The sequence below is a fragment of the Chionomys nivalis genome, chromosome 1, assembly GCF_950005125.1.
Source record: "Chionomys nivalis chromosome 1, mChiNiv1.1, whole genome shotgun sequence".
Classification (NCBI taxonomy): domain Eukaryota; kingdom Metazoa; phylum Chordata; class Mammalia; order Rodentia; family Cricetidae; genus Chionomys; species Chionomys nivalis.
This window is the reverse complement of record NC_080086.1, coordinates 131,380,115-131,404,376: the sequence shown is the minus strand read 5'-3', so window position 1 is coordinate 131,404,376 and position 24,262 is coordinate 131,380,115. Positions and strand designations below refer to the sequence as shown.

Below are 24,262 nucleotides of genomic sequence, written 5' to 3'. Positions count from 1 at the left end.
TCTCATCTGTTAGCATTAGTTTTTCAGATATTTGACTCATCTGTCAACTGGAGTTTCTTCCAGTTGATGGCAAAATCTCATTTTGTTGAGCAAACCTAATTTGGTCTCTAAATAAGCAACAATGACCGAGCTGACATCGCCTGGAGGTGAGGCTAGAAGGTGAGAGTGTGGGGAGAAATAAGGATTGGTTCTCATTTCCTTATAGGAAGCCAGGTTTGCCTGAGGTCATTTGATTGTGCTGCATTTTCAAACGGCTGTAACCGTGGATTCTTACCATTGTAGGAGACAAGTAATCGTGCTACTTTGAAAGCAGCAGAGTCTTTTTAGTAGTCACTTTAGGTTTTCCGGGGAGTGGGGTTCCAAGATAAGAGTTCCTTTATGGGATTTGTGAGGTTCCTTTTAAGTCCTTTGCCAGAGCAGTGACTGACCACGGCAGTCCTGCCCACCAGTCACTCCCAAGATGGAGAGTGAACGGTTGCAGGTGCATCATGCTCTGGCTGTTTCTTGTGGCCTCATCCCTCATATTCTCTTGTCTGTGTTACTCCCATGGCTCCAGGACGATGACACTCCTGTACTCACCTGGCCTGGTGGCATGTTCTTAGTTCAGGTTCAGTGTTGATGCTCTTATGTCTGGAGCTCTTGTCCCTCGTCATAGCTACCTCTCACTTGTTCTCTGGTTCTCCTTTGGTGTTTACAGAGCGTCTGGCCTCTGCTTCCTCTCCAGATCTACATAGCCCTTCTCTCAATGTCTCAGTTCCCAAGACTACTCATTCCCATTCGCTGGCTCATTTCCTCTGCGCTGTCCACTCTGTCTGTGTCATTTAGAGCTGTGTTCCCAGACACCATAGGCCCCACACAACAAATAGTTGAAAATGTACTAGGAAGCAAATACCCCGGTTGAACCCTCTTTATGGATGACTGACCATTTGTTCTCAATAGAGTACCCACCCCACTTCTGCTTTAGCTTTAGAAATAGAAGTGGGAACCTTTAGGAATTCCAGTTTTCACACAGTGATATTAGATAATGCAGTTCCTAAGTGCTTCTCGTGGGTTATTCTTTACTTGCTTGGTCTGCAATTATTACATGCTACTTGTAAGAAACTACAAAATATGAATTGGTTTTGTCAGTTTGTCATACTGGTTAGTGTCGGTAAATGGCAGATTTTGTCTCCTAAGAGCCATTTCTGCTAAAGCCTGTCCTTTCCCCACACCTGCCTGCCTTCATAGTTACTGTTACTCTCTTAAAAATTAGAGATTAGGTTTTTAAGGCAAAGTAACTGAAAATGCTCCACAGTTGGGTAATACAAATAGGAGGTGACCAGCTAATCAGATAACTAGGCCTGTTTTAAATTACTCTGTTTTATCTTGGACTTGGAGTATTTGTGTTGGCAGCTACTCTTAGAACAATCCAGCCAGGGCCTGGTGCTGTCACACACATAAATGTAAGAAGCAATTAGTGAGGAGCTGTCTCTGAGTGTGTGGCTGGGAGAAGCACCACACAGGTCGTGAGGCTAGGAGGGTCCAGCCAGGCGTGGAGCCTCTGTCTTTTCACCTCTTGGGTATGGCTCATGTGAGCATCTTCGTCCTTAGGTCGGGGTATAGAGCACCTTCCAGCAGTCAGTATCCATCTCTGAAAGCTAACTTACACAGTGAAATCAGCCACGTTTGTTCTCTGCTTCAGGGAGACAACTGGAATCAGGAAACCGCTGTGTGAGTCCCTGCACATCATATGTGTACTGTTGCACCTGGACACTTGCATGACTCTTTAACTCAAGCCTGTTGCCAAAGGCCACCTCTTTTTACCTTTTTTTTTTTTTTTGAGTTGTTAAAAAATTGTGCTCATATATATGTGTGGTGTGTTCATGTGGGTGTGCATGGATGTGCATGGAAGCCATGCTGTGGGATAATGCTCTTGTACACTGTAAAGATTTGTCATTTATTTTGGTTTAATAAATGCTGATTGGCCAGTACCCAGTGAGGAAGTATAGATGGGGCAACCAGGCGAAGAGAATCCTTAGAAGAGGAAAGGCAGAGAGACAGAGGAAGCAAGATGAGAATGCCTTACCAAGAAAAGGTACCAAGCCGTGTGGCTAAACATAGACAAAAATTATGGGTTAATTTAAGTTGTAAGAGCTAGTTATAATTAATAATAAGCCTCTGTGTATTTCTTTGGGACTGAATGGCTATGGGACTGGGTTGGACAGAAACTTCCATTTACAAAGCCAGAAGAGGGTACCAGATCCCCTGGAGTCACAGACAGTTGTGAGCTATGTGTCATGGGTACTAGGAGCTATACCCCAGACCTCTGCAAGAGCAAGTGCTCTTAACTGAGCCACTTCTCCAGCTCCTTAGTAGCACCATCTTCAATTCTTGACCTGTCTCTTTTCCATCCCCTTTTAGTTGGTTGTCTGTCATTTCTGTGATCCTCAGAACCATCACAGTCTACGCTTGTCTCCCATCGTCAGTTTTCACCGGGAGAACTTCCCAGAGTTGTTGTTCTGCCAGTTCCTCTCATTGTGTGCTGACCAGATGCAAGGCCAGATGAGGCTTCAGTTCCTCTCATTAATCCACAGTAATCACAGCTCACAGCCAAGAAGACTGTTTGAGAATTGCTTCTGACTAAAGTATAGAGAGAAAAACCTGGAGTGTTTCATCTCTTTTTATCTTGGAAATTGAACTTAACTTTTATCCATGTTTCTTATCCCAAACTCAAGGCCCATCAGGGTGTTGTCTAGGATTGAAGGAATAGGGTAGGGGTTCTCCCTTCAGTCTCAGATTTCCCATTTAGCAACTTAGAGCAACATACTGTTTGTTATGAACAGTATGTAGATGAACACTGAGGGTCCCAGGTCATGTGCTTGTCCTCCCTGTGGTCAGTTCTACCTGAACTACACTGGGAGTGGCAGGATTGGTCCCCAAAGTACTAGGAGTTTATGGTCTGGATTCGAAGTTGCAAGTTGACAGTTTGTAGGCCAGCAAGATGTTTTGTCTGATTTTCACAGTGTTTGGAGAAAAAAAATGAGAGTAAAAATTTAGGTTTTATCTTTTAAAAACTCTAGATTTTTTGGCTTTCCTTAGAGATCCAAAAGATGAAAACAAAACAAACAAAGAAACCAAAACAACCCCTAAACCAAGAGCCAAAGCAAAACCCAACAACCAAAGGAAAGCAGGGTCCAAATCCTATATGGTGTATTGTAGTGTGAATTCTAATTGGTCTTAATAATAAAAACCCAGAGTCAGATGTTAGGGGATGAAAACTGAAAGATCAGAGAAGCAGAGCAGCCAGCCACTAGTTCTTACCTCTACGAAATCCTCAGACCGAATGGGGAATCCTCAGACTGAATGCTGTCTATGAAACCTCAGTCGGAATGCCTTGAGCTCCTGTTTCTTCCCACCTTGTATTCCTCTCTCCGCACAACTGTATCACTTCCTGTCTCCACTTCCCTGGTGCTGGGATTAAAGATGTGAGCCATCACTGCTTGGTGCTGTTTTTCTTTTAGACTGAGTCAATGTGGTGTAGCCCAGGGTTGCCTTGACCTCACAGAGATCCATTTGCCTGTCTTCCGAGTGCTGGGATTAAAGGTGTGTACCACCACTCTGTGGCACTCTGATCTTCAGGCCAACTTTGTTACAGCTCAAACAAAATATGTCTACAATGTACTAACTAGATAGTGAGGGTAGTGGGATGGATCTTTCCTTGGGAGGGTCACTTTACAGCCTCCCTTCACTGTGTCTCTGGGCATGTCACAGTGCCCCTTGGACTAAGCAGTATGGTTTCCCTATGTATTATTTTAACTGTAATTTCAGGTTCTGCTTAAGTCCTGGCTGTAAGTTTATGTTGAGATTCACTGTTTATATGTAATTTCATTAAGAAAAGTAATTGTGTCATGTAAAAATAAAATAGATTAATAAGCATCCTTTGCATATGTAGGAATATAATTTTATCTTATTTAATAGACATTTAAGTTTTCTTTCCTGTATCTTTATAAAAATGTGTATCCGAGCTATGTGTCATCCCAGGATTGAGGAGGCTGAGGCAGGAGCAGGCTAGCTGAGTTTGATGCCAGCCCGGGCTACAGGGGGAGACCCCGTTTCAGCTCCTTCCCCTAGTCACTTCCCTACCAGCATTTGTATTTTTCTGTAGGGAAGAACAACTTATAGGTAGCTAGGAAGCCGTAATCCGAAGACTCCCAGCTGATCACATTTCGATCCTGCAAAATGATGTCGCAGGGGCTGCGCATGGTGTCCAATTTAGTGGCTAAGTGAAGAAGGAAGGATAAAGAGGCTGAATAGACCAAGGGGTGCAGTGTGACCAGCTAGAGAAGGGAATGCATACCGTCTTGAGCGCTGCCCTGGGGAAAGAGAAGGAAGTATTAACTTATCTAACACAAAAATGCAGGGCATTAATTTGTGGGAAGAGGTCAGTCCAGACCAGGCAGGGTCACTGCTCTGGTGTCCTCCCCTTCTCTAGAAGGCTGCTTCACTCTGACCCTCCACACCCACCTTCCAGTTAATAAAACATCCACAGTTGATGGAACTTGGCAGTGACAAGCATGCCATCCACTGTATCCCTGGTTCTAGAGTTTCGGTAGGGGAGTTGGAGGCTGAAGTAAGCTGCCAATCCTTGACCCTTTAGCATTCCTTAGTGTGCACATTTTCCTGCTTTCTGCTTCCTCTTGGTTTTGTATCCTTTACAAAGGTTGGAAATGCTGTGTCTTAGACTCTAGCAAATCTGCAAGTCTATAATGCAATCAGTGTAGTCAGAAATGAAATATATTTTGGTAGAGTCATGTTTTTTTAATCAAATAGATACTGTTAAGGTTTGATTTGCTGTTCTGAGCTTTGGATTCTACTTTAATGTGGGGTATCTATAGAGTAGAGAATATCTTACTAGTTTTGGTATTTCTGTAAGGCTAGTAACAGTATCTCCTCATTCATTTCTCTCTTTTTAAACCTTTGTGTGTGTGTGTGTGTGTGTGTGTGTGTGCATACAAGTACAAGTGCACAGATGTGGGTCTGTGTGTGGAGGCCCGTGTCTCTCTGAGTTTCTTTTCACGTTGTTTTCCGAGGCCAGGTCTGTTGAACTAGGAAGCCCATGGATCCTGACTGCTTAGCTACAGTAGCAAGTTTGCTCCAGGGATCCTGGCTCTACCTCTAAGTGCTGGGATTACAATGGCCTGCCTTTTACTTGTTTCTGGGGATCTGTGCTCTGGTCCACATGCTTGTGTGTTAAATGCTTTACGAACTTGGACCATCCCCCAACCTCTCATTTTGAATTTTAGTGGTTTGAGTCTTTAGAATTGTTCTTTTGTGGGACGTTTTTCTGTCTTCTGTCTTATCTTTGTTATTTCATTCTGTCTGCATGCTTTGGGTTTAGCTTGCTTTTTTTTTTTTTTAAATTTATCCTTCTCTCCCTCCCTCCCTTCCTTTCTTATTTATTTATTGTTTTTTGAGACATGGATTACTCTGTAGCTTTGGAGCCTGATGTGGAACTTGCTCTGTAGACCAGGCTGGCCTTAAACTCACAGAGATCCTCCTGCCCTTGCCTCCCTTGTGCTGGGATTAAAGGTGTGTGCCACCACCACCTGGTCTAGCTTGCTCTTCTTTTTGATACTTATGGTGGAAGATGAAGTTATTTGATGGATATTTTTTCTTTATCAGCAAAGGCTTCTGGAGCCACAAATTTTCCTCTGCACATACTTTTCCCATGTCCTGTAAGTTCTGGAATGTCTGTTTTGCTTCATCTCTAGGTGCTGTAATTTCCTCTTTGACTCATGGCTGCTCTGGAGTGTGTGTTTAGCTTTTGCATGTTTATGATTCCCTTAATCCGCTCACTGCAAGACTGCAGTCCTTTCAGACTTACTGGGGCTTGTATCATGAGCCGTTAGTACATCCTGGAGAATGTGTGTGTGTGTTTAGAGGGATGCAGATGCTCTTGTTCGTTGGGATATTTCTTAGGTATCTTTTCAGTCAGTCAGCATTACTCATGTCTTCCATCATTGGGTAGTTTTCTGTTCAATTTTGCAAGCTAGGCATAAAGTCTCCATATACTATTGCTTCATTACTCATTTCTCTTGCCTGTACTGTCTGTGTCTGCTTTATGTAATTTGGGAATGTATTGTAGATACTACATTTATAACTGTTACCTCTTCTTGGTGGAATGAACATTCTATCACAAAAGTGGTCTGATGGGTTGATAAGACAATCAAAACAGGTAGGTCAAGTCATTCTCAGGCAGGCTAGTACAGTGTGCTGTCACTGTGCTCTGACCTGCCAGTATGTAGCTATTGGATAGACAGAAGCATGTTTTCTTTATCCATATCTGTCTTTCAGGGCCAGGACTTCAGAAAAGAGATCATATCCTGGACAGTAGCTATAAGCAGTACAATGCCTGTATTATTTACAATAATTCATGGTGCTTTCCAGGACCCAAGCATATTCTCAGTGTAAATGAGTGGGCTAACTGTACCCTACATGTATAGTACCTTTGAAGTTTAGACAGAGCCCTCTGTGGCTTCCATAGATATACAGTGCAGCTGGGACCATTGCTTGGCTCTCTATACTGCAGTCACACCCCTGCGGGCTTCTGCTGGTGTGGGTTCAGATACTTACTAGGCTACTCTGGAACAGACTGACACTTACAAATTCTTTAAGTTCCAAAAGATTTCTACTAACCAAAGACTAATTCTGAAAGAGGAGATGTTGCCCTTTTCCTAGGATACAAATACGTAGTAATGGGTATGTTTACTTCTTTACAGCTAACAGAAGAAAAGAGTTTTGCTATGCACCTGGTACATTATCACATGGTCCTTTCTAAGTAGTATCTTCCTTTTTTATGGAGTTTAAGAGACTGAGTCTTTGAAGATATTTAGGGATAGGAGCTGGGTGAGAGATGGCATCTTGAGTAGAAACTCAGATACTTTTTAAAGTGTTCTATAGAGCAATGTTGACCTTCATTGGCTGCTTGTTTGCTTTGATTGTGATTAGTCAGCCACCACTTGCAATCCATGCTGGACCAACTGCTCTAGTGTGACTTTGGCTGGCTGTATCTGTCACAAATCACCATGCCTATTTTGCTTGCAGTGCAATTGGTAGGTCTCTGCCACCGTGGGCCTCATCATCTCCATTGTAATCTGGAAACCCGCGACAGCAGAAGTACTCCTGAGATTTCCCTATTTCACGGCACATTTGTTAGGCCTTTGCCAGTATGCTCCTTCTCCCCTGTGCACTGTTTCTCAGAGCCAAGATGAAGGAATCAACCGCTAGGCCCTAGATGACAGCGGGGTGGATGAGCAGATTGCAAATGATAAATTAATAAATTTCTATTCTGAGTGTTGGATTCCTTCTTTCACATTACATGAGGAATTCCTGGTAGCTCAACTTTGCTTAGTTTCTGGCCTCATTTGAGTCCAAGTTTAGTCATGAAGTTGAGCACATTATTCAGAACCATCCCCAGCCCTTTGAGTTAGCATTGAGAGTCAGAACTCTTCTAGGGCTCAGCCTGACTTCAATTATGATCCCATTTGTCTCTGCTTTCACACCTCTAGAATCTTTTTGATCCCAAAGCTTTCTCTGCATAAATTAAAATCGTTCAGTGCCTTCTAAGTGTGAATTTATACGTCTAGAGGTCATGACCGATAGGATGGTGGAGGTGTCAGTCATAGTATCTTAAAGTGAAGTAGGATCAATCTTGAATAGTTAGGACTGTTGCTTCTGCCTGCATAGGACTCAAATGAAGTTGGAGAATTTCTGTTCCTTGACTAATCCAAAAGTTCCTGAGTCTAGTCTTTGATGATCATTGGTCTCTGCTTCTGGCCGTGATGGAGTATCAGGTACTCAGCTCACTCTCCTGCATTCTCTACTGCCCATGTATGAGTTTACCTAAAACATAATGTCTTAAACCCACTGAAGTCTCCCCTTAGTCGTTTTGTGTTTCCTCTGTGTTTCTGTGGGGCAGGAGTCTAGGGAAAACTTGACTGGGCTTTGGGGTTTCTCAGCAGTTAGGATTAGGTTGTGGTGAAGGGTGTTTCACAGTGTTTTTGGGTGCTCATGCCATGAGAAGTACTGCATACTTAGGAGAGCTTGAAGCCAGCTGGAGTTTTTTCCTCATCTCACGGCTTCTCTATGTGGTTTCTCCTCATGAACTAATGGAGGAATAATGAGACTGCTTACACGGTAGCACAGGGCTCCAACCCAGCATCCAGGAAAAGCTCCCAGCTTCGAAAGTGTTATTTTTGCCATAGTCCTAAGCCCACATAGAGTACTTGCTAAAGAATAATAATAATAATGATAATAATAAAGATGTGTAGCTAAAAGTTCATTGAGAAAGTAAAAGCAATAGAGTGAACCATATGTGATTAGCTCTGACTTTTTACACAAAACTAATGAGCCCCAGTTTGCCCTATCTGTGCATCAGCAGTCCTGTCAGAGGCACCAGTCTGATGTGACAAGGACAACAAGCCCTCTGAGGTCATCAGGAAGTCCCTCGTTCTCCACCTTGAGGATGGAAACACTGTCTAGTGAATCCACTGTCTAGTGAATTTGGAAGCAGCTGACCTACCTCTTGCTGGTGCTCCTTCATAGTGTCCTGTCACTCAGTACACAAAACCCCGTGCTTGTCAGTGCTTTAGTCTGAGGCACCAAGAATTCTTTCTTCACTAGGTGTCATGGATTGCCAGTGTTTGTACACTTCACAGTCATGGCATCTTCCAACTCAACAGATGAGCTGCGGACAGAGATTTCCAGGGAGACAGTGCCTGCAATCACACCCGTACCGAGTGACTATGATATTTATTGCAGACCACAGACTCTGCTACAACAGGGTAGAACAGAAAGGAATTTTAAGTGAGTCAGCTTTGGAATTTCTGGAATGGCGTGGCACAAAGTTTAAATGCCGCCTTGTCAAGAGAAATGCTTTAAACCACACTATAAGCGTATTTCCCCAAAGATGGTGCGGCCGCTATCATGAAGTTTTAGTTAAGTGTCTGTCTTTATAGATCATAGAGATTTGATCAGATACATTAATAACCTTTATATTATTTGTGAAGAGAGGGCTTATGTTCTAAAATGTTGAATTATAAAACTTCATGTTTGTTTTGGCTTTCAGGGACTTATAATTATTTTCCCTAGGAAACTGTTTAATAAATTTTGAATCCATGTCTGGAGTAAGGCTGGACAGTCTATAAATTACCTGTACTATATCACAGATGCAAAAGTGCCGACATTTAAAGACACTTTCAGAAGTGGATCCGTTTTTAAAAGAGTCCACAAATTAATTAGATGATTTAGTAATTACAGATATGTCTAACTTACACTAAGTCTAATATACAGACTTTCAGTTTGCCGATGATCAGAAACAGGATGGCAGACGTGGGTGAAGTAAGTTGAGGATGCGTAGTCGTAATACACACAGAATTAGTTTACTTGATCAGGTGGCCTTGCATTATGAACATCAATCCTTAAGTTCTGAAGCCAATGGGCTGTTTGGAACCACATGTGCCTGCCTGGTATTGATGCTACCAATCAGGCTGGGTGTATCTTTTGCTCCGCTTGGACAGAGGTTGGGGTAAATAAGGAGAACTTCCTTAAGTGCCGGTCTTTGGCAACTGTTGTATTGTTGAGCATTTGCCAGCGGTGGTCAGGTAGACAGGTGTGAGCCGTAGCAAGTTGTAGCTGCTAGAGCTGTGGCTCCAGGTAAAGCTTTGAGGATCAGGCCCCTGGCTCGGCAGCTCTTATGTAGGCCCGGGGACAGGGCTCCTTGGCCTTGATACTTCCAGCCTTGGGAGCGTACAATTAGAGCTCTAGGCCTTGGGCGCTTACAATTAGAGCTCTGAGACCTTTTGGGTCTAAAGGACTGACAGCTCTCTGGGCCCGTCCAGTGACTGCTGCCTGCTCTCCCCCTTCTGCCTCTTTATAACCCGACTCCCACCTCAGTTCCCTGTCCTTTCTACTTGGCATTGTCTCCTTCGGCACTGCCCTGTGTCTGCTCTTCAACAACATAAATAGAGAAGACTTAGAACCAATAATGCTGTGGGCTGAGGCGAGGTAAAGGCCCTTCTCTAGCAGCAGCAGTGGGGCCAAGCAGAGCAGGGAACGTCTTGAAGTGCACCCTCCTGCCAGGCAGGCAGCGCCCCAGTACCCAGGGGATCCCAGGGCCATAGAGCAGGCCCTGCCCCTCCTGGTTCTTTTTCACTTGCTTTCCCTTGGGCCTTTCTCAGGCAGCTTGTATTCTCGAGCCTTAAAATGGCAAGTAACTGAAAATACACAGACTATGAGATAAAAGTTGTGCGTGTACTAAAAAGAGCAGTCAGTCACAATTAAGTGATTTTACTGTTTTTGTTGTTCCCAGGCAGAAGAAATCCTTAGGCGAGAACTGGAGAAAAAGGAAACACCGAGTTTATACTGCTTGCTTGGAGATGTCCTGCAAGACCACTCCTGCTACGACAAGGCCTGGGAGCTGTCCCGACACCGAAGTGCTCGTGCCCAGCGCTCCAAAGCCCTCCTCCACCTTCGGAACAAGGAGTTTCGGGAGTGTGTGGAGTGCTTTGAACGCTCAGTGAAGATCAACCCCATGCAGGTGAGACCTCAGAAAGCCTCCGGTTCTTCAATAAATACAGTAACATGTAGAAGGCACTATTGATCATTTCAGGAGAAAATGTCTAGATTTATACACGCGCAAATAGATCAGAACATTGAAAATATATTTTCTGTAGATATGTATGCAGGTGCACTTGCCTTTGGGCCTGTGTCAGTCCTTCGGGAGCTGCCGGCCTTGTTCTTTCATTCGTTCAGAGCCCACTAAACAGGCAGTGTGGACTGCCGCTGAGCCGGGGATCCTGCTGTCTGTGCTGTCTGTGTGGACTGCTGCTGAGCCGGGGATCCTGCTGTCTGTGCTGTCTGTGCTGTCTGTGTGGACTGCTGTTGAGCCAGGGATTCTGCTGTCTGTGCTGTCTGTTTGGACTGCCACTGAGCCGGGGATCCTGCTGTCTGTGCTGTCTGTGTGGACTGCCGTTGAGCTGGGGATCCTGCTGTCTGTGCTGTCTGTGCTGTATGTGTGGACTCCTGTTGAGCTGGGGATCCTGCTGTCTGTGCTGTCTGTGTGGACTGCCACTGAGCTGGGGATCCTGCTCTCTGTGTTTTTCCAGTGCTGGCATTAGAAAGGTGTTTTTTTTACATGGGTTCTGAGAATCAAACTCAGGCCCTTGAGCTTGAACACTTTACTGATGGGAGCCATCTCTCCAGCCCCACGTGAACAACTTTATAAGATTTGAAAAATTAATGCAGCTGGGCGGTGGTGGCGCACGCCTTTAATCCCAGCACTCAGGAGGCAGAGGCAGGCGGATCTCTGTGAGTTCGAGACCAGCCTGGTCTACAAGAGCTAGTTCTAGGACAGGCTCCAAAACCACAGAGAAACCCTGTCTCGAAAAACCAAAAAAAAAAAAAAAAAGAAAGAAAAATTAATGCAAAAGGTGTCTAGCTCCTTAACTTCCTGGTAAATCTGCAGGAGAGGTCCTATCTCTAAGGGGAGATCCACCTTATTGATACCCAACAATTCTCAGCTGGTGAAGTGATTGCATAAGAGACCATCTTCTCTCTCTGTGTCAGACTTTGTATTTGCCCTCATTTCACTGGTCCTGGCACCTGCACATGCGCACTGGTTTGAATAATTCATCTGGTGGAGACTTCCACTCCTTGCCTGTGTGTGGACAGCAGACGCAGGGAGTGTCTTTTACACTGAAAACATCAATGTTGGTGGAGCGGCAGGGCTGCGTCCTGCCACCCAGTTAGCTTTACCCGGAGTAATTACATGGAAACTGTATTCTGGCTGCGTCCCGCCACCTGGTTAGCTTTACCCGGAGTAATTACACGGAACCTGTATTTTTTAAAACACTGTCTGGCCCATTAGTTTTAGCCTCTTATTGGCTAGCTCTTACATATTGATCTAACCCATTTCTAATATTTTATGTAGCACCACAAGCTGGCTTACCAGAAGAGATCTTAACCTGAGTCTGACTCGGCTTCTTTCTCCCAGCATTCTGTTCTGTTTACTCCACCCACCTAAGGGTTGGCCTATCAAATGGGCCTAGGCAGTTTCTTTATTAATTAGCCAATAAAAACAACAGATTAAAAAAAAATCACTCCCACATCACATCAATTTGTCTAGAATAGGGGAGGCTGACCTTTTGGTTCCTCAGGGTCACACACAAGATGGAAAAGAACTTTCTTACATCACACATTAAATCTACAGGCAATAATGAAAGCCTATGAGAACAAATCTGTACAGTTTGTGTGACAGACATTTGCTATTACAGATAGGCAGCAAGTCTGTCACAGACTGATCCTAACCATGCAGCACCTTCAGAGGGTCTTTTAAGGTTATTGAGCAGGCCCTGTTTGTGACCACTAATAAAGAAAATGAATATATCTAAGTCACAAACTTTGTGGGCTTTTAAAAACACATAAATGTGACAGTTACAAAGGAACATAGAACATTGTGTCTGACAACAGAATGTGCCAGTATCTGGTTTGGTGGAAGCAGTTGCAGTTCCTGGTCAGCTCTAAGTGCTCATCAGACAGCTTGGTTCTCATGGGACTCTCGGTGTGCTTTGGTGAGAACAGTTGCTCATGTGGGCTGGAGAGTTGCTCAGCTGTTAGGAACACAACACGGTGCTCTTGCCAAGAACTGGAGTTCTGTTCCTAGCAACCATCCGTAGCACCAGTTCCAGGGGACCCGATACCTTCCTCTGACCTCCTCAGGCACCAGCCATACTCATGGTGCACTTACATACAGGCAGGCAAAACACTCATGCACATGAAATAAAAACATCTAAAATGGTTTGTAAAGTTGTTGCTCACAAATCTAGGTGTTGCCATAGATGACATGAGTAATTCATGGTGTTTAAAAGCTGGGAAAACACATGATCACATTTTTTTCTTTAAGATGAATGTTAGGTTACAGCTTTATGTGTAAGTTGGCAGGTTACATAGATTCGTGTCAATTGAAAATGGAGTCCTGAATATACCAAAATACTACTTTCATGGAAATCCCAAAGTCTGTGTTTAAATTCTGTGTCAAATTGAGAAGCAAAGCTACATATTTTGTTCACAGGATAGTATTTAGCCCATGTGTCAGGGTGCATAAAATTGTCTGCCTTAATCTGGACTTGTCATACTTGCAGCTCGATACATTGATTTTACCTTAAAGAAACATGCTTAACTCATTTAAGTGGGTGGTTAAATCCATGGAAAATGACAAGTCTATAAGCTAGGTTTTGTTGTCAAGTTCTGGTAACTTTTGTTTTGATAACTACAAGCAATGTGATGGTGAGTTGAAAATCATGAAATCTTTTTGATATTTGACCTTGATTTAGCCATTTTATTCCTGAAAAGTAGTGATGTTGCCTAGACACCCCCCCCCCCCCCCGTTTTGTTGAAAAGAGCCTGGGCAGTTTTAAGGAATGTAATTGATGATGATTTAATCTCTTGTCCCTTATGAAATTCACAGTCTTGATAGCAATTTATATGTTGTTACCCATTTGTGTTGTTGTTGTTTGCTTCTTTATATTTTGTTTATTTATTTAAGACAAGGTTTCTCTGTGTAACTCTGGCTGTCTTGGGACTCACTCTGTAGACTAGGCAGCCTTGAACTCAGAGGTTTGTCTGCTTCTGCCTTCTGTATTCTGGGACTAAGAGTATGTGCTGCCACCACCCGGCAGCTTTTACCCATTTTTAATGCTTTTGACTATACATTTTCTTGATGTACTGTGCAGTGATGCTTCATTGAATGTGAGTTTGGGGGCAGTAATTGTGTCATCTAATATTAATTTTCTGAGACTTTGATTTTTGCCTACCATCTGCAGGACACCCCAAGTAATTAGCCAGATATACCGATTCTCTTTGAGCCAGATCAAAGAGGATCACCATAGCACTCCATTTTACTACTTCGCATACATTTCTTTAGCTGTGCCTTTAATGGCACTAAAAGCCGTTTCCTCAGCGTCACCATCATTGATACAGTCAGCAAGTTGAGCCCTATTAGTGGCTCTAGTGTTGTCATCCACCCAAAGAGGAAGTGTGTGTGTACACTTAACTTCGTGTGATATTGCAGTGCAACTTGGTGAGTTATAGAATTTACACTCAAGAACCATATAGTCAAGTTCCAAACACATCATAAAAAATCAAAAAAATCTCATAGTGCTGTAAGTAAGTGTATGATATTTGTGTCAGGCCATATTTATATCCTAGAGCTCATACAGCTCATGGGCTGCTGCTGGGATAGTCCTGGTTTAAGATTGGCAACGGGTCTCCACAAACTTGCATTTTGTGAAACTGGGATTCTTAAGTCCATTAGCAAGTCCCCATTTCCCCTTCCTTTCAACTTCTGGCAGCCACCATTTGCTTCCCTTCCTATGGATTTAACTATTCTACACACTTCATAAGAGCAGAGCCATTCAGTACTTGTCTCTTTTTTCTTATGTGTGTGGGTGTTTGGCTTGCATGTGTCTAAGTACATCACAGTGTTGGATTCCCCAGAACTGGGTTTACAGACGTTTGTGAGTTAACCTGTGGGTACTGGGAACCTAGTCCTGGTCATCTCCAGGAGCAGCCAGTGCTCTTAACTTCTGAGCTACCTTTCCACCTGCAGTATTTGTCTTTGAGGACTGGTTTATTTCACTTAGCGGAGTGTCCTCAGGGTTCCTCTGTGCTACAGTAGATATGAGAACCCCTTCTGTTTGCCTGCTCATTGGGTGGAGACTCAGATTGCTCCTATCTCTTGCCTATCATGGATAGTGGTGAAATGGTATGAAAATGAGTGTGCCAAAAAGATAGACCTGGTAGTCTTTTATACCAAAAACAAACAGAAAACAAAACAAAAAACAGATAATGCTTTTTTTAAAATTAGCTTTAGAAAAATTAGGTTTCATTATGGTATTTTCAAACGGAAGGGGTGTTTAAGGTATGTGTGCGTGTGCTTGCGTGTGTACGCATGTGCGTGTGCATATTGACAGGTTGAGCTAACTGCTTGCTTTGCCACTCTGAATACTGCGTAGTTAGTCTCCTCTAAACCTGGTGTCAGATAGCATTCTGGAGAAGAGTAGGATACATTCACATACAGTGATCTACTGAAGTTAATGGGTATTACTTGGCCCCCAAAATGCGTAGTGTATAACTTTGGCGTTGGTTTGCATTGGCAGCTGTACCGACTCAGCTATTCTAACTGCATGTGATTATGTAATTTCTGGAGGTAATTTTGGTTTTCATAATGGGGAAGTGAAGGTATGTGCTATTTGGTTTCTGAAAGGGAGAGATACCAGAGTTGCAGGGGAAAAAGTACCCATAATGCACAACATAGCTATGCTATCTTTAGTAATTTTTTCTGGCATATCATGTCAGTAGCACTCTGGTTGAAAAACTGTACCCTAATTTAAATCACTCTTTCAGAGGTTGCAAAGCCCAACTTTGGTATTGTACTTTAAAATTTTTGCTTTTCTAGATAACTGCACTGAATCTGGCAGTTGTAGTAGCCTCTGCCGAAAGGTTACCTTGCCGTCAACTCCATATGAGCTGGGAAAAGGAATTCTCTATCTTAGCCTGCTGTAGCCTCATTGCTGAGTGCCGGGTACCCCAGACATGTGAAGTGCAATCTCAGAGACCCAGTCTTTTGTAACACGCCAACATGGTCAGTTTCCTCCTGCCTTAGTGGTCATTTTTTCTCAGTCTCCTTTGCTGACTCCTGAGGGCCTAAGGCTTTACTTAGTCCTTGGGTTTTGTCTCTGCAGCTACTGCCTTGACTTCAGATAACTCCATAGCTTTAACGATTGTCTGCAGCTGATAACTCCCTAAGTTTTCTTTTCCTTCCTGACTTCTGACTTCTCTGGAGTTCAGACTCCTGCATCTAGTTGCTTTCTCAGTCTCCACATTCATTACTTTAAATCCAACTTCTGGGCTGCTCTTCTTAGTCCACCCACTCACCACCATCCCTTTTCTTCTTAATGTCAACCCCACACAGCTCTGGAGTTATCTTTGATTTCCCACATCTAATCTATTAACAAAACCGTGATGTCTAATATGGATTGTCAATTTGACAGGGTCTAGACTCACCTAGGAGCCCAATCTCTGGGCACATCTGTGAGGGATTATCTAAATTAGGTTAGGTTAGTTTAGGTGGGAGGACTTACCCTGTGGGCAGCACTATTCCATGAGTTGGAGTTCCGATTGACTAGAAAGCTGTCTGTAGGTGGAGTTTTCCTGTCCCACAGCCGCTCTCAAATTACCACACAGAGGCTTATATCAACTGTAAATTCTTAGCCAATAGCTCAGGATTATTATTAACTAGCTCTAATATTTTGTTAATCCATATTCCTTATTTGTTCTCTGCTATGTGGTGGTATGGTACTTTATTATCATGGCGTGTTAATCTCCTGCTCCCTCTGTGTCTGGCTGGCGACTCCTGATTCTGCCCTTCTCATCCCATTATTCTCAGTTTGACTCTCCTGCCCAACTTTATCCTGTCAGCTTGTTTGTTAAACCAATCATAGAGACACATATGTACACAGTGTACAGAGGGATTGTTCACAGCAGCTGTCTAAGCCCTGACCATGGATACCATGTGACCGGCTGTCTTGTGTTTCTGCTGCCGTCCCTTGCTTGCCTGCCTTGACAGACAGCAGCCTCTAACTCTGAGCCAATCCAGCCTTCTTTCCATAGGATGCTTTGGTCAGGTATTCTGTCACGGCAACGAGAACAGTAACAATATACAGCCCTAGCAGATCTACCTTAAAAATGCAATGGATGTGGTGGCTCATATCTTTAATCCCAACTTGGAAGCAGAGGCAGGCGGATCTCTGTGAGTTCCGAGACCAGTGTAGTCAACAGAGTAAGTTTCAGGACAGGGCAATTACAGAGAGATCCTGTCTCAAAATACAAAACCAAAACCAAAAAGCATCTAAAAATCAGATTACATTTTACTACCTTTTACCATCCTGGTCCAGATTGCCATTGTCTTATCTGATTAATTATAGTTCTTCCTTTTCTGGTCTTTTTGCCCCTTTGTCCTTTTTTGCCTGTTCTCGGTGAACATCCAAAGCCTTTTTTGAATGGGATCATATGTTCCCTCCATTTCATTAGCACGAGCCAGAGTCCTTTGTGCTAAGTTTGAATCCTGGTTAATGGGAATCTGTCGCCACTGTTGTAGTAAGCCACTCAAACTGAATTAATAAACCCAGGTTTGTTCTGAGCACAGCATTCCTGGGTGGCTCCAGGAGAAGCTGATGAAACCATGAGGTGGGGACTTTAATGCCCTCAGGGGTGGAGCCACCGATGGTGGGCTTTCTCGGGGGCAGAGTCTGGACTGAGGCAAGTCCAGGTGAGGGGTCTTGGGGTGGGGTCCCCACCCGAACATTCCAGACCCTTTGAGTGTGGTCTTCTCTCTCTCCTCTTCCATCCACTGCCCTCTTTGCTCTCGGAATACATAGGTGCTCTTTACGCTTGCTCGTCTGCCTGGAGCTAGCCAGTTAGCTCACCATCTGTGGTCATATTTGTTAAGTCATTACTCTGATGTCACTTTTCAGAAACCCTTCCTTCGCTCCTGCCCCTTAAAACCACCTTGTCACCTCAGGCTTCTCATTCCTGCTTCACATTTCTCCACAGCCTCGCTATAGCTATTATGCACAGCTTACTTAACAAAACGTTCTTCAAGAAGAATGAGAATGATGTGAAGGTGTGAGTTCTCCCCTGTGTGCTCACTTCAGTGTTCCTGGTCCTGTCCCTGTGCCTCCCACGCAGGAGGGCCTCAGCGAATGTTTGTTGGTGGGTGAGGAGATAGCACCTTCACTGCGCCCTCAGATAAGTGGTGGATTAGCAAGGCGAGAATTAGTTGTAAATGGACAAATAGTTCCAGTTTGTACCCTCGGGTGCAGTCTGGTGAGGTGGACACAATGATTAGTTAGAACTAATTAACCGTTTAGCAACAAAGGAAATACCGAGGGAGTTATTTGTAAGGCACAAACTTACAAAAAGGCCAAAAAGAACATATTCAAGACTAAAAGTTTTGTCAGATATGCAAGGGGACTGTGAATTTTGGGCCACCTTGGGCTGCAGAGTGAGAAAGTATCTCAAAATGCTACCACCACTACTACTGTTAATAATGCAGAAGTTACTTACTGGGAAATACATAAGTCAAATTACATCTTATTTTGTGTCCTCTAAAACGAGTAGTTTCACCTTCCTGTTTGTTTAGCTTATATGAATTTATAACAGCATTTAGAAATATTAGATATTTCCCACGACAGATTGAATTTCCAGTACTCTTTATCCAGAATGCATTTAATAGACCAAAAACCAAACTATTACAAGAAATTAATCAATGGCTTTTCACAAAAAGTGCTATTACATTTGAGTGTGTGACCTCATTCCTCGTATCAACATGAAATCTATATACATACATAAGAAATTATGTGTACATACAAGAAAAAATAATCTATTAAAACTAATTTTGCTCATTTTTATTTGTTCTACATAAAAAGTGAAGTGTTAAGAAATGACCAAAAGCTTCACCCCTCACAACTAAAAGCTGCATTTGGATATAACCTTTTTTTTTTTTTAAGAGTTATTTTTCTGTTTTAGGTTCTGAATATGTGTGTCTGAGCACAGATTTGTGCACATGAGTGCAGGTGCTGCTGGAGGCCAGAAGAGGGCGCTGATCTGCTGGAGTTACAGGCAGTTATAAGCTTGTGTGTTTCCTTCCCTCACTTCCCTTCGCTCCCTGAGCACAAAATAGAATTAAAATATTGAAATTTTTAATTGAAGAATTAAAACTATTATTCTTTTCTTTCTTTCTTTCTTTCTTTCTTTCTTTTTTGTTTTTTTTTGTTTTTTTTTTTTGTTTTGTTTTGTTTTGTTTTGTTTTTTGAGACAGGGTTTCTCTGTAGTTCTGGGGCTTGTCCTAGAACTAGGTCTCGTAGACCAGGCTGGCCTTGAACTCACAGAGATCCGACTGCTTCTCACATACAAGAGACTATAATGCTTTTGCCTTTTGAATTTGGGTTTTTTTAATATACTGTTCTACAAAATCCCCTTAAATGATAAAACTAACAGTTGGCCAATAGTTAATAGATAGGCTTTTAAAAATCATTTATTTTACATCATTTTAGTGCTCCTGGTCTTTTGAAAGGTTACTGTTTAGATAGAACATTGTGTGGTTGCCTGACAGAGTAGTCCTGAGTGCCTGCCATGTGCCAGATGCAAATGTGGCATCAATAGGCTGTGCCAACCTCTGAGTAGAGAGCAAAGAGTTTGTGATGGAAAATGGTAAAGGGTGTATCATTTTGTGAGCCACTTACGGGCCTGCTTTAGGGTTATCTGACTTTATGGATAGGGGACTCTGCTGGGATTTGTTGGGATTTTGTGTGTATGACCAATATGTCACAAATGGTATTGTCAAAAATTTATATGCAGAATGAATGTCGCAGGTAAGTATCAGTGACTTTAGCAGTAAGTATGAGGAGGAATAGGTTGAAGTTTGTTACAAAGGAAAATGTTCTGAGTTTACTCTTGTTTTGGCAAGGTTGAGGGAAAACATGAATCAGTGTGGATGCCAGGTGTGCGTGTGCGTGTGCGTGTGTGTGTGTGTGTGTGTGTGTGTGTGCGCACGCGCACTAGTTAGTGGGGATTGATCCCAGGTGCTGGCACATGCTAAGTATACATTATACCACTGAGCTGCATCTCCAGACTCAGAACCTCTTAAATTAGCTATAGGAAGCTGAGGAAGAGAAAAATACCATTTTGCAGGAAGGTTATGTAGTTTTGGATGTTGAATATGAGGTGATTTAAGAAAAGATAACTGATAGTCCCTTAGAGCTAAAGGCTTCAGTGAAGGCCACTTGTGAGCCAGAGTGGAGCATACAGGTGATGTTCTTTGAATGTGAGTTGAAACCACAATAGGAAACAAATCCCTTAGAAAACATTGTACCAGCTGAGGCTATTGGTCAGGGTCTTCTACTCTGGATACTGCTGGAATACAAACCAAACAGAACACTGGGGTTAACACAGCAGACTTGGCCAGAGGGGAAAGAGCCAAGGGAGAGCAATCATAGAAGTTAAAGGAAGAACAACCATCAGGAAGTGTCAAAGTCCACAAAATTCATAGAAGGCCCAGAAGTGGTCCCTGACTTTGAAGCCCACTGGTGACCTTCAGAAACTGGCTCTGGAGACTAAAGAGAGAGTTGTAGGTGAGACAGCAAATTAGCATCAGTAAACTGCCTGTCTATGGGGACATCCAGGAGATGGGGTCAAATGTAGTGTTGATTAGCATCAGTAAACTGCCTGTCTATGGGACATCCAGGAGATGGGGTCAAATGTAGTGTTGATTAGCATCAGTAAACTGCCTGTCTGTGGGACATCCAGGAGATGAGGGCCAAATGTAGTGCTGAGATACTAGAGGTGTTGAGTTGCTGTAGTCAGAAATGAAGCACTCTGGTGGCCAAAGGTAGAGGGAAGCCAGTGGTGAGGCTGAGTGGCAGACGGGCTAGTCACTAGGAGACAGCGGAATGAGAAGAGATGACAGACATATTTAACATTTGCTTGAGACTGGAGGAATGTAGTTCCTGTCTGTTAAGCACTGATGACTTAAGCTAGTCTGTACATGTGGAGTCCTTTGAGACCACTTAGAGGTACCGAGAGATGCAAAAGATTATGTTAAGATGCAGGCTTGCACCCCTTTGACTTACGTGTGTTAAATGGAGGGAAAGAGGTGTGTATGGGTCACATGTAACCATCAGTAGACTAAATGGGCAGTGTGCTTTTGCTGCTGAGAGGTAAATGAAACTGATGGTCAGGAAAGGTCAGAGAAGTATTGATGTGGACCTAAAGAGCATGTTAGGTTCGGACAGACGTGAAAACTGGGAACATGTATTCTGGGAACGAGAGCCTCTGTTTGCAAACATGGTCATTTAGAAAAACAAAGATTCTTGATAACTGTAGAGTTTGACTTCATTTTATTCTGTCGTAATAGTAATATAGCATCTAGTATTGCATGTGACCAGGTTCCAGGTACTGTTGTGTAAGCCCTCTGAGAGTATCCTTAGCCAGCAGCACAGCCACCAAGGTCCTTCTGTTTTCACCCCCTTTGTAGATGAAGAAATAGAAGTCATTTGAACCAGCTCCTGGAATTCTTGAGGACTGGAGCTGATGTTCAGCCTGTCCATCAGTCCAGCTCCAGAGCTGCTCTTCTCTGAGGAGTTGATGGAAGGAGATAATGCTGTGTTGGCCAAGGCCAAGTCCTACAGAGCTCTGAATACCTTAAGCGGTCAGCTTACAAGTTTTTTTCCCCTTTAATGAAGACTCATTGGGCCTCATTAGAAGCAAAATAAAGTTGTAAGATTGCTTTCCGGGAACTGTGCAGCACTTGATAACCTAGTTAGTTTCTAGAGGCCTCCCTGCTAGCCAGGCCTCTGTAGCCCGGTGTCTGTGATTTCATCATCCCAAGGCCTGTTCTTGTCCTTCATGTATAGGGGCAAATGTTTGTCATTTTAGAGGTTTTGTTTTGTTTTGAGACAGGTTCTTGCTACATAGCTTAGTTTGGCTTTGAACGTCATTTTTTTTTAACCCCCTCAGCCTCTCTAATACTGGGGTTTATGAACATGTGCCACCATGGCTGGCTCTTTAGTTTTTGAAAGAATAAAATATCTTTATTTGAAATGTAATCTGATAGTTTCTGTTGTAAGGCTGTATTGGTTGTGGTAGAAGATTCAAGGAGGTTGGTGCTCACATTCCAGTGGGCGGACAGGATGGTGGACATGTGTGGATAATATGTACAGAAAAAGAAAAGATTCTTTCCTTTTTTTCTTCCTTTCTCTTATTGGCAAGCAATAAAAAAAAACAAAACTCCTAAGATCTAACATGTTAAACTGCCGAGAGACACGAACCCAGTGGTAACAGCTGGGCTGTAACTGAAACTAAGGACAGTGGGGAGGGTACCTGAGACCTGCCTCTGAGTCCTGAGAACTCCAAGGAGCATGGTCAGGCCAGCCTCTTCTATGCTTTCATACGCCACTCCACACAGTCAGCATGTGTGTAAGTTAGCACAGTTCTGGTCCACTATCGGCTCTCTGTAGTAAACGTGGGACTTCCCTGCCTAGTGCACTGCCTGAGTAATGGTGGCAAATTACTGTTCCTGTTATCTGTAGCCCCACAGGAAGATAAATCTACCAGGAGAGTCTCAGGTGCATGTGACTCAAGCATACTGTTAAGTATTTTGGAAAGAATACACAAATAACAGAACAGCTGTAACAGCCAAACAGCAAGAAGAGAAACAGCCTTAAAGAACCAGTAGTCTGCAGTAAAAGGAAACCGAGGGAGAAAACTGCCCCTTTCGGGAGACAGTGACGCTGACAGGTGAGAGCTTGTGCACCCTCAGTGGGGAGAACCTAAGATGGCGGCACGAAGTCGCTATCAAACAGTGGTGGTCTTGGATTTGGTCCAGTATGCTTCCTGTTTGATGACCTTCATTGACAGCCGGTTTGCATTTGTGCCGTGGGACTGAGCTAGAGAGGTAGAAGGCAGAGAATGGAGAATGGGTGTGCTTTTAGGGCTAGATTCTGTTAACCTTTAGCACACGTGACACAGATGCAGAAAAGTGTGAGCCTTGATTATTGAAACTGCCCTCTCTCTAGGTCATGTTTTTCTCTTGGCTTCTTTTGAGTTATGTGTAATTTCTCTTGTAGCTCTTCAAACCCACAGGTGGGTTCTGAATGCTCTTCTTATGGCCAGTGTGTTTATCCCACCACCAGATGGCACCAGTGGACCTCTGAACCCTTTCACTTCTGGGGAGTCTTAGAGCTTTGGAATTTTAGCCTGTTAACCCCCCACCTCCTTTAACACCCAGGGGCGAGATGCAGAGGTTTGGTATAACAACTGGAGCCGCAGAGATGCTCAGAACCCCTCAGCCAGCCATCTTCTCTTGTCTCTTGTACCCTGTGTGGCTCTGGCGGGAAAATCTAGCAGATCATGTTCATGTTCTTTAAAAAAATATTTAAAACACTTAAACAATCGTTATTTAAATACAGGCATCATTTTATCCAAAATAAACAGTGTCTGCTTTTGTGTTTCTGTATTGGCTCCTACACACTGGACTCTGGCTTCCACAGGTCATGACCAGCAGTAGCCATGGCTCCTGACTTTCCCCAGATGTGTGAGCTCTATAGCAATCTCAACAGAGCCTCTCAAGTGGTTGTTTCTTTCCATTCTTGGCCAGACCCTTTCAGCTCTCCCCTCTATCTGAACATATCCATCCACCCGTTGCTGCTTCTCTGCCTGTCTGCATAGCCCTGTCAAGACAGTCTTTGGGAAAGGAGCCATGCTCTGTGTGTTCTGAAGGTAAATAAACAAACAGATGCATAAATCTCCTGGTGTTCCAGTACATGTTATCTGGAGACAGGTGGATCATTTGTGGGTAAGATGGTATATTAGGAGGCAGTATGGCTAAGTGGAAAGGATGTGGACTTTGAAGTAACACTAATGTGGTTGCATAGCTCCTGCTCATTCAGTGTTTCCTTATCGGGTGACATTCCCTGGCAGAGTTTTTGTGAGGAAGACATGAAGGTATAATGGAAAGCTCACAGTGTCAATGCCTGTCATATTTAATAGCTGCTTGTTAAGTGAAAATTATTTTGACTAGAGGGAGGGAACAAGAGTGATTCTAGTATGTGAAAGCCTGGGTTGGATGTGGCTAGTCAAAGATGATACATTCTGTGGTTACCAGAAATTTGGGGGTACTGTCAGTGTCCCCTTAAGGTACTGGCAACACTGGGGTCCTCTCTTGATGTTCTTAGGCCCGTTAGTAAAATAATTTAAGAATAGACTCAAATGGAAAGTTGAGCACAGTGTGTTTAGCATTCAAAAGAAAACTTCCAGAGCGGGCAAGCTGTGAATCTTAGCAGCTGCCTGGGGGAAAGAAGGAAAAAATTTGTCCTTTGAGTTAAGCTGGCATGGAGGTGACACACAGGAGACACACGGTGACAGGCAGCCACGTGGTAGGGTGGGGGTGGTGTTTAGAGAAAGAATAAGGAAGCCTAAAGCTGTAGAAAAAGCATATTTAGGGTCTGACCAGCACCCTAAAGAGTCAAGAGAGAAAAAAGAGAAGGCTACATGTTTCTACTTAGAAAGGTGCGCACCTCCTGGGGCTCTGGACCAGGCCAGGAGGCAGGAAGGGAGTTTCATGACTCATCAGAGGGCTCCTTCCTCTGCCAGTGTCCTTAGCATGGTT

General features: G+C 43.5%; 1 protein-coding gene across 2 annotated transcripts in view; it reads left to right on the top strand.

Moving 5' to 3' along the window:
* Positions 1-24,262, top strand: part of Ttc27 (tetratricopeptide repeat domain 27) — a 132,829-nt gene that overhangs the window by 70,558 nt on the left and 38,009 nt on the right. For both annotated transcript variants that reach the window (XR_009058195.1, XM_057787389.1), the window contains exon 13: positions 10,349-10,576. Coding sequence is in view for 1 of the 2 variants with exons in the window: in XM_057787389.1 (XP_057643372.1) it covers positions 10,349-10,576 (228 nt within the window). In the remaining variant the exon portion in view is untranslated. The remainder of the gene's footprint in view (positions 1-10,348; positions 10,577-24,262) is intronic.